Genomic DNA, 15,303 nt, shown 5'->3' with positions numbered 1-15,303 from the left:
GAATGTGTTTTCTGAGGTTGCTTTCTTTCTCTGTGTACATGGTCGATAAGCAAGTGTCTCTCCTACTCTCATTAGCGATTTTTCCGTGTTTTGTTTTGCACATAGAGAAGTTTGAAGGACTTATTTTATAGGGTGTTTTGTATAGTCTGTCCACTATCATTTCTATTACTTTCTGATGTTTTTCAAGATTCTTCTTTGGGAGATCTGGAAAGATGAGCAGCAAGAAACTAAGACGAGTGGGTTTATCACAAGAGCTGTGTGACCGTTTGAGCAGACATCAGATCGTTAATTGTCAGGTAAAAATTTATGTATTTTTAGATACATTTTATGTACAAATTAATTTTAAGTTTACGTTAGTAACTGTTAAACTTGGGTTATGAAGGCTTAGGGTTGTAGGGTCTGGGGAGATGGCAGAGTCAGTAAAGTTCTTGCCACGAAAACGTGAGGACCTGAGCTCTTATGCCCAACCCTGTCATAAAAGGCCAGGCCTGGCAGTGCACACCTCAACTCCCAACTCTAAGGAGGCAAAGACAGGAGGATCCCTGTGGCTTGCCGGGTAGCCAGTGTAGCCAAATTGTGACCTCCACGTCTGTCTCAGAGGTCAGATCTTAAAGAGTGACTGAAGGAGACATCCAGTGTTGACTTCTCGCCTCCACATGCCTAGACAATACAGAAATAAAAACGTAGATGTACAAAAACAAGTGAAATAATGGTGCTCCCTATACATGATTTAGGTTGCATTTGCAGCTGGAATTTTATGCACTGAAGTCCAATGGTTTTGTATTTTTGGGTGAGAATGATCATGGCATAAGAAAGAATGCCTGTGTCATTAGTTTGGGGTTCCTGAGAAGTTTCATCCACTTAAATTTTTTTTTTATTATTACTTGAGAAATATGACTTAAATGAGATTACTGCGAGGATGATTTCTCTTAGGAGAGACATTAATAATTAGAGTTATTATTATGATTTACTAATGTTAGGCATTGAGCCCCAGGTTTAAGTGTTCTGCAGCTGAGTTATACCCCCCGCCCAGCAGTAAATTTTTAGGACTGGCTTGATAAATGTATACAACAGAAGTTGCTTTTTTTTCTTTTTTTCTTTTTCTCATGCTACATCTTTAAGTACAGTAAAGAAGAATGTCCCTCTTAGGAGGGTAAATTAGGGTTAAAGTTTTATTTTAGGATTTTTGTCTTTAATGAACATATTTTCACAACATACAATTTTTGGGAATTGTTTATTTTCGGGATATCTTTATTCTGTTAATATATTTAATAGTAATGTCTATATTTTAAATGGTTTAAAAGTATGAATTCAACATTTTATTCTGTATTCTAAATTAAACATTAAACATCCCCATTCTCTCAGTAGTCAAAGACTTTTCTCTGAGTTAACTTTTAGCCTAGAAAACAAACACTTTTAAACCTGATTCTTTTGGGCATACATTTGGACCCATACTCAAGTGCAGTGCTCATCTGAACTTGGACTGGGTGGTGCTGTGTGTGGCATTGCTTGGTGTATCTTCTGAGACATGCTGCCTAGACTGTGTAAAAGAGCGTAAGACTGCCTCACATCCCTGAGTTGAGGCATATGTAGGGTGAAACTCAGTGGTAGGATGTAAAAGAGGCATACATCTTCTGTCTGCAACAAATTTCACCTCTGCCTAGAGATGAACAGCAACTGGAAGTTTCTTTTTGTTTTACATCCGCTTTTCTTTTAAAATAATAACAAAAAGAGCCCATGATGAAAATTTCTTTTTCATTCTTACATCTTTGTTACACATGCATGTTAAATATTTACTTTTCCTTTTTCTCTTTTTTAGGACTTCTTAGGTCTCTCCCCGCTGGAACTTATGAGAGTGACTGGCCTGAGTTATGGAGGTGTCCACAAGCTTCTGTGTGTGGTCAGCAGGGCCTGTGCTCCACAGATGCAAACGGTCTGTGTAACGTGGACAGCTCCCCCGTGAAAGCAGCGCTTTAGCTCAGATGGGCAGGATGAATCAGGGAGACAGGCGGAGACACCAGGGATGGAGGAGCGGTGGGGAAGTGTCTGGCCGCTGGGATAGCAAATGCCCAGGCTCTGGGAAAGGTGCTTGTTCAGTGATCAGCCAAGGCTGTGCCAGTGGAACACAGTCAAGAAGAGGGTTGCAGAGATGCAGCCAGTGAGAGAAGCAGGAGGCAGCGTGGGGTCTTGCAGACCATGCTGAGGATTTGGAACGTTATTCCAAAAGTGGTAAATCATAAAAGGGGACAGTTGGTCCATTTGAAAAAAAAAAATAGGTCTTGAATGTACATTGAAAACAAGCAAGAAAACATTGAGAAGCAGGAGGCAGCGTGGGGTCTTGCAGACCATGCTACAGATTTGGGACATTTTTCCAAAAGTGGTAAATCATAAAAGGGGACAGTTGGTGCATTTGAAAAAAATAGGTCTTGAACGCACATGGAAAACAAGCAAGAAAATATTCAGAGTCTACTAAAATATCTGTTACTCTGTTCTGGAAATGGTAACGGGCTATTCGTGTGGTATTGCAGCAGAGGCTGGAGCGCTGATCACTATGAGAGCAGTTTAGGAGGGAGGATTATTAGGAAAAAAGTCTTAGTCTCACAGATGAGAGAGACTTAAAATGAAAGAGTAAAACCTAAAAGAAAGAAAAGAAAGAGGGAGAGAGATGCCCCCTAATGTTTAGTCCCCTAATATAACACCGGTTTACCCCTTCCTGGTTGCCACTGCCCATGACAACCTGGATTTACTACAGTCAAAGGGGAATTGTCTGCATGGCATGCAGACTCTTTGGATATCTGATTGTATACTGGCTCAAACTGAAAAGTTGGGGTAGATATGTCAAGTGGCTCTGACGGTCACAGAGGATCGATCCACAATTGGAACCGCTGCCTGGCACCCAAAAGAACCTTTGTAGATGATGGTTGAATACAGAGAGTCACTTGGTACAAGCGTTTCACTGTGGCCATGGCTGCGGTGACCTTAAGTGAAGAGTCTGGAGGCTCCCTGGAGTCCGGTCAAGCTCCTCTGCTTCCCTCAGTCCATCTTTCTCTGTTGCCAGTTTGTGAAGCATGGTGTAGCATGAGTTCCCTCTGTTCACTCTTTTGTTCTGTTATGAGCCAAGAGTGTGCGAGCGTGCTTAAACTCATTACTTTCTGATGGTGATTTGCAAATTAAAAAAAAAAAAAAAAAGAATTGGTCGTGTTAAAAACCCTTCAGATTTGTGGTGCAGCACTCAGGTGCAGCACTCCTCCTGCTTCTCCACTTTATAACTGTAATTTTGCGACTGTTATGAATTGTAATGTAAATATCTATATTTCCTGGTGGTCTTAGAGGGGTTGCGACCCACAGGTTGAGAACCTCTGTTCTAAGCCAACAACAGTGTTTCCTCAAAATGATAATTGGTGGGGTTGGAGAGATGACTCAGCAATTAAGGACACTGGCTACTTTTCCAGAGGACCCAGGTTCAATTCCTAGTTCCCACATGGCAGCTCACACCATAACTCCAACCCCAGGGGATCCAATACCTCCTCCTGACCTCTTCACTCACCAGGCATGCATGTGGTACACAGACATACATGCAGGCGAAACACCCATCTACACAAAATAAAAATTAAACAAAAATAGGGTAATTTGTTATATTTACCACAAATGCATGGATTTAAGAAGAGAAAGTTGTTGTCTCATAGTCTGGCTCAGGCACAGCCGCACCCTCTCCAGAGTATCTAGGGGAGAATCCCTTCCTCGCCTCTTGCAGTTGCTGAAGAATGTTGGCATGCCTTGGCTTGTGGCCACTTCTCCCTCTGCTCCGTCTTTACATCATTGTCTTCTATTGAAGCTGCCTTTGCTTCTGTCTTAGAAGAACACTTTTGTTGGCATTTGTGGTCCGCACACATAATCCAGGATTGTCTCCTCATCACACCATCTTTAAGTTAGTCACATCTGTAGAGAGCCTTTCTCCTTTAAATATGGTGACATTCAGAGACAGGCTCCAGGGATTTGGTGTGGGTATCTTTTAGGGGCCATTTCTCACCCATCTCTCCAGCCTCCTTCAAGCTGTGCTCCACAAATCAACCTGAGTTCGAAATGATCACATGGCCGTGTTGCCTCTGCCGCAGAGCTCCTGGTGTGAGGCTCCTGCTGGCTTCTCCAGCCTGTCACAGCTGCTCTGCTGTCCCAGTCTGTCCGTCAGCCATCCTAAGTGAACTCCGTTGAATTCTTTGTGGTTTGCAGTTTCCCTTAGCTTCTCTGCTCCCCCACTTCTCGGTCTTTCTGTATGCGTCCTCGCCTCTTTGGCAGGAGTTCACTTTCCTTTTGCTTATCTAACAGTGGATTCAGAGTTTTGCACAGATATCTAGCTCTTCAGTGAAGCCCTCCAGACCACCATGTCTGGGCCAGGTGTAATTCGTTTGTAAGTCTAATAAGTTTGTAAGTTAACAATGTTGTAGTCACCCAGTGTCTGAATCCCATAGTCCTTGTTTTCCGATAAGCCTGTGTGAGCAAGGTAACTGTTATTGTCCATCCTTATAATTTAGCACGGTCATCGGCACTGGGTAAATATTCACTAGTCAAATGAGTAATAGAGGAAAGAAGGCTGGGTTATGGTTACAGAGTTGGTTTGTAACAACTGAGTGGAACTGAATGATTTTCTTGTTCAGGCTTATGAGATAAAGCTGCGGAGGTCTGCTGATCTCTCCCCAGCCTTCCTGTCTACTACCCTTTCTGCGTTGGATGAAGTCCTGCATGGTGGTGTGGCTTGTGGATCGCTCACAGAGGTAAAGGAAACCCGTACCTTCTTCTATAAGTGTCAGAGCCAGGAGGAATGGTTAGTTAAAAAAGACAAAAATGACCTCATGAAAACGAATGTGAACTAAGTTGTAAGTACTTTGCTGGGGTAGTCCTCCAGCCAGGGTCAGTGTAGCTGCTTTATAAACGGAGGCATTACACAAATCCTGCTGACTGACTACATGTGGCCCGGTTTTTGTTTCTTTGAATTGCTTCAGAAAGTGGTGAGTACTGGGCTCTGAGGAGGTGTCTGAGTGGGCAGAGTCCTTCTGCTTGCCTTGCAGTCATGAGGGCCTGAGTCGAGGTCACCAGCACCGGTGTCGAAGCCAGCTGTAGTGGTGTGTGTCTGTCATGCCAGTGCGGTGGAGAGGAGCTGATTCTGTCTCAAAACTCAAGATGGAGAGGAGCAGAGGAAGATGTTGAGTGTTGATCGCAGGCCTCAATCACATGTGCACACAACTGCACATGTACACACGTGCATGAATACACACACACACACACACACACACACACACACACACACACACATGCATGCAACCACAATATTATGAAATAGTATTAGGAAACAATTTGAGTGGATTGAAAAAAGGATTACTACTTAGGAAATTTCTAGTACGAATCAATTTTGATAATATTTGAGCAAATAATATATTAAACTATAGGGAGCTACTTTTGTTTCCTGCTATTGGTAGCATTTGATTCTAGGAAGCAATCACTTACTATATTATTTTATTTTGTTGCATAATGAATTGTCCTCAAGCTAACTGGCTTGAAGCAACGAGGAACACCGACTTCACAGTGTTTTGGGAGTGTCTGAGCTTAGGGACATTGGTAGTGCCTGCAGTCAGCCACAGTTGAAGATGCCCAGAGGAGCTGACTCCCAGGGGCTCACTCACTGGCAGGCTGGTGCTGTGTTTTGGCAATTCTTCCCTAAGTGGGGGCTTCACAGCCTGTATCTTCTCATGACATCCTGGCTGGCTTCACACAGGGTGGGTTGGCCAAAAGAGAGCAAGATGGAAGTGGTGGTGTCCTTGGTGATTACGCCATTGCTTATGACAGGTTCTCTTCATTGTAAGTGAGCTGTAAGCCCAGCTCAGGGTCAGGGAAAGGAAATTTAGGCTCTGTCCTTTGAATGAAGTTTCAGGAAGCAGAGAGCACTTCAGGAGCACTGTGGCTCTTTTCCTTGAAAGGGGCATTGGTGTGTATGGGTGTGGCATCTGTAGGCTGCTTATCAGTATCCTGAGAACCTCTTGCCTGAAAATTTCAGAAGCAAACTTCTAAGAGCAGACCCACTGTGTGTGTGTGTTCGTGTGTGTGTTTGTGTGTGTGTGTGTGTGTGTGTTTGTGTGTGTGTGTGTGTGTGTGTGTGTGTGTGTGTGTGTGTTCGTGTTCCTCGGTATCGAACCCAGGACCTTAAGCATATTATGCAATGTCTGACTCACTGAGCTACATCCCCAGTGTTTTCTTATAGTTCTCATAATCATAATTTAATTGTAATTTTTTTCTTAAAGATAGGAATCCTGTTTTAGGGAATATTTTATTTCCTTTATTCCTAGAGAGATTTAAAGACTGCTGTGTCTAGTAGATACCTATTAAATAAATAGTTGATGAATGAATAAGCTAATTGAAGGGCTTGTTGTTGTCATTGATTGCCACCAGATGGTGCCAGAATTACACTTTACACACAATCCTTTTGAGGTTTGGCTGGACCAGGTCAATTAAGGACTATAGCTGATGGAGTTGTAAATTTACTTATACAGAAAAAAACAAAAACAAAAACAAAAACCAACTGAATCTAAAGATGATTGACCAGTGCATGTGTTTTATCCTTGCGTTTTATAGTGATTTCCCCCACCTTGTTCCTTTCACTTCACTTACAAATTGTTTGAATTCAAGTGAAGTTACAAGCCTTTTGGGTGTTTTGTAATGATCCGTCTAGCTGGCTTATAAGGCTGATTAGTAACGAATTCTTTACTTTCTGCCCTGGTGTAGTTCATTTCTAAAATCTTTTGGGGACTTCCAGTTGAATTCAGGGAATAGCTTACCTGCATCCTGAATTTTTACCATTCTCTGTAGTTTCCTTTTACTTTATAGTTACGTGGGAGGTATACAGTTTTTGTTTTGCTTATTTTTGAACTTTAAAAATCATGTATCTGTGATTAAGTCATCTCTCATGTCTCCTTTATAAATTGCTTTATTCATTTAATGTTATTTCTAAGATTTTTTTTTCATGTTGCTTCAGGTAGCAAGAACATAATTTTTGCTGCTGTGTTATATTTCATTTTGAGACTATGTCACATTGTACTGCTTTTGTTATTAGTGAACGTTTGGATTGTTTCTCATTTGCTGCTGATAGGAATAAGTCCTGTGAAAACTTTTGCAAGGCTGCTGGATAGCATAGGGAAGTTTCCCGCTGGGTCAGGGATTGGAGAACCACCACCCAGCAGTTAAATTCAGCTCACTGCCCGTTTGTGGAAATAAAGTTTTATGGCCAAGCTCATTTGTTTACATTTTGTGTGTGGTTGTCTTGTGACATAAGGGCAGAGTTTAGTTAGTTGTGACAGAGACCATATGGTATGCAAAGCCTGAAGGATTTTCTGTGTGGCCACTGCCTGGAGTGTCTGGCCTGGAGTGGTTTAGTGGTTGCAGTGTGTGCACATGGGTAACCTCACACAGTCAGGACCAGTTGTCCTCCAGAGTGCTGTGCTGGCTCATACTCCCACCAACCAAGTGCAGACATCCTGCCAGGCTTCTGTCTTCTTGCCTTGGTACAGTCAGAATTCTGTCCATCCTTAGATCTTAGTTTTATTTTTCCTACCGACTGTTGATCTTTTAGCTGTCGTTTGGAGACTTTAAAAACAACTCTCTCCAGGTATAATTTAAATACCTAGAATCCAGGCTTTGTCAGCGTCCATCTGTGCGGTCCCCACTGCGGTCTCCTTCAGGAGGCCTCCATCTTCTTTGTTCCACTTGCAGGGAATCCTCACTTCCATCCTAGGCCCAGGCAAGCACTGATCCGTTTTCATCCTCTATAATTTGCTTCCTGTAAGCATTTCACATAAATGAACTCATGCAATTCGTAGTCAGTTCTGTTTAGTTTCTTTCACATGGCATTTTTAAGGTAACTAAATGTTGTAGCACATCTAAGGAATTTGTTCTTTTTAACCATTGATATTCCACTTCACAGATAGGGCATATTTTGTTTACTGTTCATTAGTTGACAGGTATTGGATATTTCCAGTTTTTATCTATCATAAATAATGTAATATTTATGGGTATGTTTGTGTAAAATTGGTTTTTGTTAGTCTTGGGTAAATACTCTGCTAGGAGTGAATGGAAAGACTGGATCGTATAATGTACTTGGCTCTTTGAGAATCCGCCAGACGGGTTTCCAAAGTGACGGTAGCATTCTGCATCCTCACTGGAATGCACAGTGTTTTTATTCAATACACTCTCACCAACACTTAGCATTTTTTTTTTTTTGATGCCAGTTTTGAACCTAGGCCCTCACACATGCTAAGTACACAGGCTGCCATACATCTATGTCAGTGTGCACCAATGCCTGTTTGTGTTTTATTTCAGTTCCTCTCATGAATGTATGGGTTATTTCTCTGTGGCTTTGTTTTGTATTTCTCCAGTGTGTTCATCTTTATGTCTGCTTGTCTCTTTCATTGTGGCATCTGCCATATAGCTCAGGCTGGCTTTGAACTTGTGATCATCTTGATTCCTACGTGATTACAGGTGTGCACCATCATACCCAGCTTCTTTATTTTCTAAGAATCATCTTTTGCTTTTATTTTTTAAACTTGTTTTTATTTTATGTGTATAGGTGTTTGCCTGCATGTGTGTATGTGTACATGCGTGCCTGGTGCCTGCAGAGGCCAGAAGAAGGAGTTAGATTCACTGAAACTAGAGTTACAGATAGCTGTGAGCCACCATGTGGATGCTGGGAACTGAACTCAGATCCTCTGCAAGAGCAGAAGTGCTCTTATTTGTTGAGCTATCCGTTCAGCTTCATATCTGTAACTTTTTTTTTTGTTGTTTTTTGAGACAGGGTTTCCCTGTGTAGCTTTGCCCCTTTCCTGGAACTCGCTTTGTAGACCAGGCTGGCCTCGAACTCACAGAGATCCACCTGCCTCTGCCCCTCCTGAGTGCTGGGATTAAAGTTGCGCCACCACCGCCCGGCTTATATCTGTAACTTTTAATTGAATTGTTAATATAGTTGGTTAAAATTGTATTGGGGCCAGTGAGATGGCTCACTGTTTAAAGAAGCTTGCCATTCAGCCTGGTGTTCCAAGTGTGATCTCAGGAACCCACATAGAGATGGATGAGAAAACCATCTCCAGGAAGTCTTCTCTGTACCTCCACATGTGTGCACAGACACAGTAATAATACACAAATTAACTAAAATAATTGCTGTAGTAAGCCATACCCTTCCTGGTTTGAAAAGGATTACTCTTCTCATATTTCATCATTAAAAATGATGGTGAGTCTTACTGAATCAAGTGATAGAAATTAGCAAGCTGAACAATGTTAGGTTACTGAAGCTGTTAATTAATTGTACTATGATTATGTAAAAAAAATCTTATTAGGAAACACACACTAAAATATTTAGTGAATAACTTTGATACATACAGCTAACTCAGATAGTTGAGAGAAATATGTATCTTACACATACATATGTAGACTTGAGAGAGGGCAAAAAAGGATAAAAAAAATGGGAAATGAATTCAAATGGCTTCTGATATTCTGTTGTTACTATTACAATTTTCCTATAAGTTTAAATTTCCAGATAGAAAGTGAAAGAAAATCATCCAACCCATAATATTTGCTGTAGGTATTTGAGACTTATCCTTGGTCAGATTCAAGGAAATTTTCTTCTTTTCCTAGGTACTGTATTAGTTTGGTGTTGACTTGTACCAGGTGCCTTTTTTTGCATGAATTGAAATGAGCATTTTCTGTGTTGATCTAACATGAAGTCAGTAACATTTCCAGGTCCTCTAATAGTAAATCATCATTGTCCTTTGGGACAAGCTCAGCTTGATCATGACATACTATTATTTTTTAACTCTTAGATTCAGTTTTCTGATATTTGACTTTTTTTTTTTTGGTTTTTTTCGAGACGGGGTTTCTCTGTGTAGCTTTGCCCCTTTCCTGGAACTCACTTTGTAGCCCAGGCTGGCCTCGAACTCACAGAGATCCATCCGCCTGCCTCTGCCTCCCAATTTGACATTTCTATATCAATACTCATGGTGGATCTTGGGATATAAGTATCCCTTCTAGTAGTGACTGTCTGCATGAGAATCTATACTAGTTTGGTGTAATGGATTGTGGAATGTTGTCTCCTTTTTACATTGAGTGATAGCATTCACACAATTAACATTGTTTGCTCTTCAGAGCCTCAAAGATTATTTGGTATTGTTTTTTCTTTGTGGGAAGATTAAAGAGAAAAGAATTCAGTTCCTTTAATGATTATAGGACTACTTACAGTTTCTATTTCTTTCTGAGTAGTTTTGGCAAATGATATTTTTAGGATTTGAGTGAGTGAGTGAGTGTGTGTGTGTGTGTGTGTGTGTGTGTGTGTGTGTGTTTGAGATAGGTATGTAGCCTTGGCTATCTGTAGACCAGACTGGCCTGGAACCCGCAGAGATCGACCTGCCTCGGTATCCTGAGTGCTCAGATAAAAGGTGTATCTACCACTCCTATGACTATGAAGGCTAACATATTTAAGTTTTCAAATTTATTATCATAAAGTTATTAATTTTCCTATGCTTTAAATGTGATTTTATATTTGGCTTTGTTCTCTTTTCCATTCTCAATTCTACTTATTTTGTCTTTTCTCTCACACTTTAAAAAAGATATAGCGGGCGGTGGTGGCGCACGCCTTTAATCCCAGCACTCGGGAGGCAGAGCCAGGCGGATCTCTGTGAGTTCGAGGCCAGCCTGGGCTACAAAGTGAGTTCCAGGAGAGGCGCAAAGCTACACAGAGAAACCCTGTCTCGAAAAAACAAAAAAACAAAAAAACAAAAACAAAAACAAAAAAGATATAGTCAGATTTTGAATATTTTATAGTCTTCAGGTTTTTTGTTATTGTTCTTATTGGACTTCTAATTCCTTTGTCTTCTATTCATTTATTTTTTTGCTTATTTTTTGTTTTCTTCCAACTACCTTTCTTTGTAATTATTGTTCTTTGAAATTTTTTCTTAAACATTCAATACATTACTGTTCTGTTTTTCTTTGTTTTATACTCTTACATTTAAGTTTGTCTTTTGGGGAATGTGTTGGGCCAGGGAACTACCCTCCCAATCCAGATGTTCTTCCATGCACAGTGTTTTCATTTTTATCCAGTTTTAAATGTATCTTATAGTTTCTGTTATGGTTACTTATTTGCCTCACGAGTTTATTTGGAATTTAAAAAATTTAAATTATTTTAAAAAATTAGTTAAATTCTTGCCTTGATTGCATTTTTGTCAGATTATGATGTGATGTTGAGGATTCTCCAAAGTCCCTTGTGAAGATATTTCTCTCTTTTTTCTTAAAATGGAGTCTTCCTATCTGGGGTTCTTCCTGTGCTTGGATTATAGGTTTGTGTTCCTGGCCCCTGAGACTTTTTTAAGTCTAAAAATACAGATTAGCTTTTGTAGTTGTTCCATATGTACTTAGACAGAATAATTGTTTGCTAATTATTGGTTGCTCTGTATGTGATCATTAAATTATGCATGTCCTTTAAAAGTTATTTACAAGGGCTGAAGAGATGGCCCAACAGTTAAGAGCATTGGCTGCTCTTCCAGAGGATTTGGGTTCAATAACCAGTACCCACATGCCACTCACAACCATTTGCAACTCCATTTCCACAGATCCAACACCCTTTTCTGGCCTCCATGGGTACTACACATATATGGTCCTTAGCTATGCAGGCAAAACACCTATATATGTAAAAGGAAATAATAATAATAAATATTTTAAGTTATTTAAATCTACTTTACTTTATCTTTATTGATCCCTCCCAAGTTGATATAATACCTCTTCAGAGAGAGTTATTTAGCCCATTTCATTTTTGGATAGACATTTTTTTTTTCTTTTTGTTGTACATATTTTGAGCATTTTAAATTAAAGACATTCAGAATTACCATGTATTCCTGGAGAAATGAAGGACATGGCTCTTCTGTGTAGCACTTGTCCCCATACACTTTGACTATTCATGTGATTAGTTAATGTGTATCCTTTTCACTGCACAGTAAATGTCATGGGGCAGTGATTGTGTTATTAGTTTCTTCTTAGTCCAGTTACGTTATTAACACACATACATGGTACTTAATAAATGCCCATTAAATGAAGGTGTTTGGTTTTCTTTCTTAACTTCTTTGTTTTCTTTCTGTATGTATCTCTGGCTGGCTTGGAACTGAACTGGCTATGTGGACAAGGCTGGCCTTGAATGCAGAGACCTGCCTGCCTCTGATCCTGAGTAATGGGATTAAAGGTGTGTGCCAGCATGCTTGACTTCTTTCTTTATTTTTAACACTTGTCTAGTTCTTGTTTACTCTGATGATTTGGTTCCTGTTGCCTATCCTACACCCTTCCCTTTGATCCTGTAATTAGCAAGGTTTAGGAGTTTTTTTTATTGTAAAGATTTTTTAAAAAAGTCTTTAAAGGTCTGTGTGTGTAGGTAGGAATGTACACATGAGTGCAGGTAACCTCAGAGGCTGGAGGTGTTGGATCCTGTGGCACTGGAGTTAAAGGAGGATGTGTGTGCCAGGAATTGAACTTGGTTCCTTTACAAGAGCAGTAGGTGCTCTTAACTGCCAATCCATCTTTCCAGGCCAGTTTTAGATGGTTTAAATGTTATTACAATTCCAGAGTATAATAGTCTATTTTTAATATTTATTTATATACATTTAATAATAATTTATGTAAATTTGTTTTAAAATTATCGAAGTAGTGCACTTAATTTTTTTTTTTTTTTTTTTTTTTTTTTGGTTTTTTAAGATAGGGTTTCTCTGTGTAGCTTTGCGCCTTTCCTGGAACTCACTTGGTAGCTCAGGCTGGCCTCGAACTCACAGAGATCCACCTGGCTCTGCCTCCAGAGTGCTGGGATTAAAGGCGTGTGCCACCATTGCCCAGCCAAATTTTTGTGATGAACATTTAGTGAGTCTTATAGGCGTTTTTTCCTTACATTTTTTTTTTTTTTCGAGATAGTGTTTCTCTGTGTAGTTTTGGTACCTGTCCTGGATCTCGCTCTGTAGGCCAGGCTGGCCTCGAACTCACAAAGCTCCATCTGCCTCTGCCTCCTAAGTGCTGGCATTAAAAGCATGTGCCATCACACCTGGCAAAACCCTTAATTTATTAAGATACTAGGTCTCAGTTCTCAGAGACATTATGTCAGGCAAAATTTCTGAAGTGGCTTCCTGTGGTGGTTTGAATAAGAATGACTCTCATAGGCTCATGTATTTGAATGCTTAGTCATCTGGGAGTGGTACTACTTGAGAATTTAGAAGGATTAGAAGGTGTGGCTTTGTTGGGGCAGGTCTGGTCTTGTTGGAGGAAATGTGTCACTGGGGTCGGCTTTGAGTTTTCAAAAGTCTGTGCCAGGCCCAGCATCTCTCTCTCTCTCTCTCTCTCTCTCTCTCTCTCTCTCTCTCTCTCCCTCTCCCCCTCCCCCTCCCCCTCCCCCTCCCCCTCCCCCTCCCCCTCCTTCTCTCTGCTTGTGGGTCAAGATGTAGCTCTCAGATACTCCTCCAGCACCGCACCTGGCTGTCATCGTGCTTCCGGCCCTGATAATGGACTAAGCCTCTGAAACTGTGACCCAGCCCCCAGTTAAATGCTTTCTTTTACCATGGTCATGGTGTCTCTTCACAACAATAAAACAGTGACTAAGACACCTCCCAATGACATTGCATTCTCAGCCCTGGTCCTGGGAATATGATGAGATGTCATTGCCATGGTTAAGGTATATTCGATGGCACAGTGGCTTTCAGATAGGAAAGCACATAGCTCTCGTCCTGGGAACTCTCCAAAGCAGTGATCATTCTCACACTGCTACGTAGAGGACAGAATAAAAGCATGGGGAGGACTGTTGGTGCTGCTGGCTTGGAGTGGGCGCATGCGCAGGAGTGCATGTGGTCACCAGGAGCAGTAAGGATGTCCCAAGCTCTCGGATGGCAGAGAGAAAGAAACTTCAGACCAGAGCGGTAGCACAGATTTTGCCAACAGCCTGACTGAGCTTGGGAGTTGACACTGATTTTTCCAGACTGGAGTGCAGTGCAGCTGATACCTTGATTTCAGCCTCGTGAGACACTGAGCAGAGTTCTGTCAAGGCTGTCAGGACTCTGACCTCCAAACTCTGAGATAACGTACGGGTGTCCTTTCATGCTTTTAAAATCCATGCTGATGGGGTATGGCAGGAGAAGAGTGGTACAGGTATGGACGGAGGTCTCCGCCTGCATTGTGCTATCTATGGTTCTCATTCTGAAGATGATTGAGGGAGTAAATGTATATCTGGAAACATTCTCTCCTCTTTTTTTTTTTTTTTTTTTGTAGTTGCCCTTTCTTAACTTTAAATTTTAGCTTGCACGAACTCATTGAATCTGGGTCTGGTTAGTTACATCCAAGACAGGAAGTGGAATCAGAGGCGTGCTCATGCGGGGCGGGGGGTGGGGGGGGGTGGGGGGGAGTGGGGGGGTAGGGGAGCTCAGAGACAGCAGTCCTGCTGAACTGCTAAGGGAGTGAGCCAAGGGCTTTGTCTTATTGCCTGACCGAAAAGGGATTCCTTGCTTGTGGAATATATAGGCAAGTAATTCTGGATCTATTATAATGGAAAAGGAACAGTAAAGATAAGTTTGAAGCATAAGCTTCAGAAGTTTGTAGTATGTCAATGATTATCAACCATTTTCACATTGTCATCCATTAAAGAGCCTTTTACATGTTTTTTTTCCTTTCTAACCCTCTTCTGTCTTCATTGTCCATGAAAATTTAAATGCTGTAGATACACTGCATTTGTCTCTGTACTTTGTGTCTATCTGTGCTAATGTAAAAGAATAAGCCACTGTTTTCTCAAAACCTAGGTTTCACCTCAGGTCAATATTACCCCTGCTAAAAGTCCATAAGATAGATGCTATTGTGAGTAGGTGGAATTAGAGTTGTATTTAAAGGTGTTGCCAGGGGCTTGCAGGATGGCTCAGTGGGTAAAGATGCTTGCCGCCAAGTCTCCTGACTCCAGTTCCATCCCTAGGACCCATATGGTAGAAGGAGAGAGCTGACTCCTGCAAGTTGTCCTCAGAGCTCTACACACACACACTTTGATGTACTCCTAATAAATAAATAAATGTAAAAGAAATTTAAAAAAGTATCACCAAAATATAGTTTCAGTTTGTTTGTTTGTTTATTTGTTTATTTATTTATTTGTTTATTTGTTTTTCGAGACAGGATTTCTCTTCGCAGCCCTGGCTATCCTGGAACTCACTTTGTAGACCAGGCTGGTCTCAAACTCAGAAAGATCCACCTGCCTCTGCCTCCTGAGTGCTG

At 41.1% G+C, this 15,303-nt stretch overlaps 1 protein-coding gene across 1 annotated transcript in view; it reads left to right on the top strand.

Moving 5' to 3' along the window:
- The window catches only part of Rad51b (RAD51 paralog B), a 545,966-nt gene that overhangs the window by 3,935 nt on the left and 526,728 nt on the right, over positions 1 to 15,303 (top strand). The window contains exons 3-5 of the mRNA XM_052739453.1: positions 188 to 296; positions 1,820 to 1,933; positions 4,656 to 4,772. Of these exons, the coding sequence (XP_052595413.1) occupies positions 213 to 296; positions 1,820 to 1,933; positions 4,656 to 4,772 (315 nt within the window). The 5' untranslated portion in view covers positions 188 to 212. The remainder of the gene's footprint in view (positions 1 to 187; positions 297 to 1,819; positions 1,934 to 4,655; positions 4,773 to 15,303) is intronic.

This window comes from Peromyscus californicus, unplaced genomic scaffold (assembly GCF_007827085.1).
Source record: "Peromyscus californicus insignis strain IS unplaced genomic scaffold, ASM782708v3 Scaffold_15__1_contigs__length_86483966, whole genome shotgun sequence".
NCBI lineage: Eukaryota > Metazoa > Chordata > Mammalia > Rodentia > Cricetidae > Peromyscus > Peromyscus californicus.
Note: the sequence above shows the minus strand (reverse complement) of the source record. Positions and strands in the feature narration are given on the sequence as shown.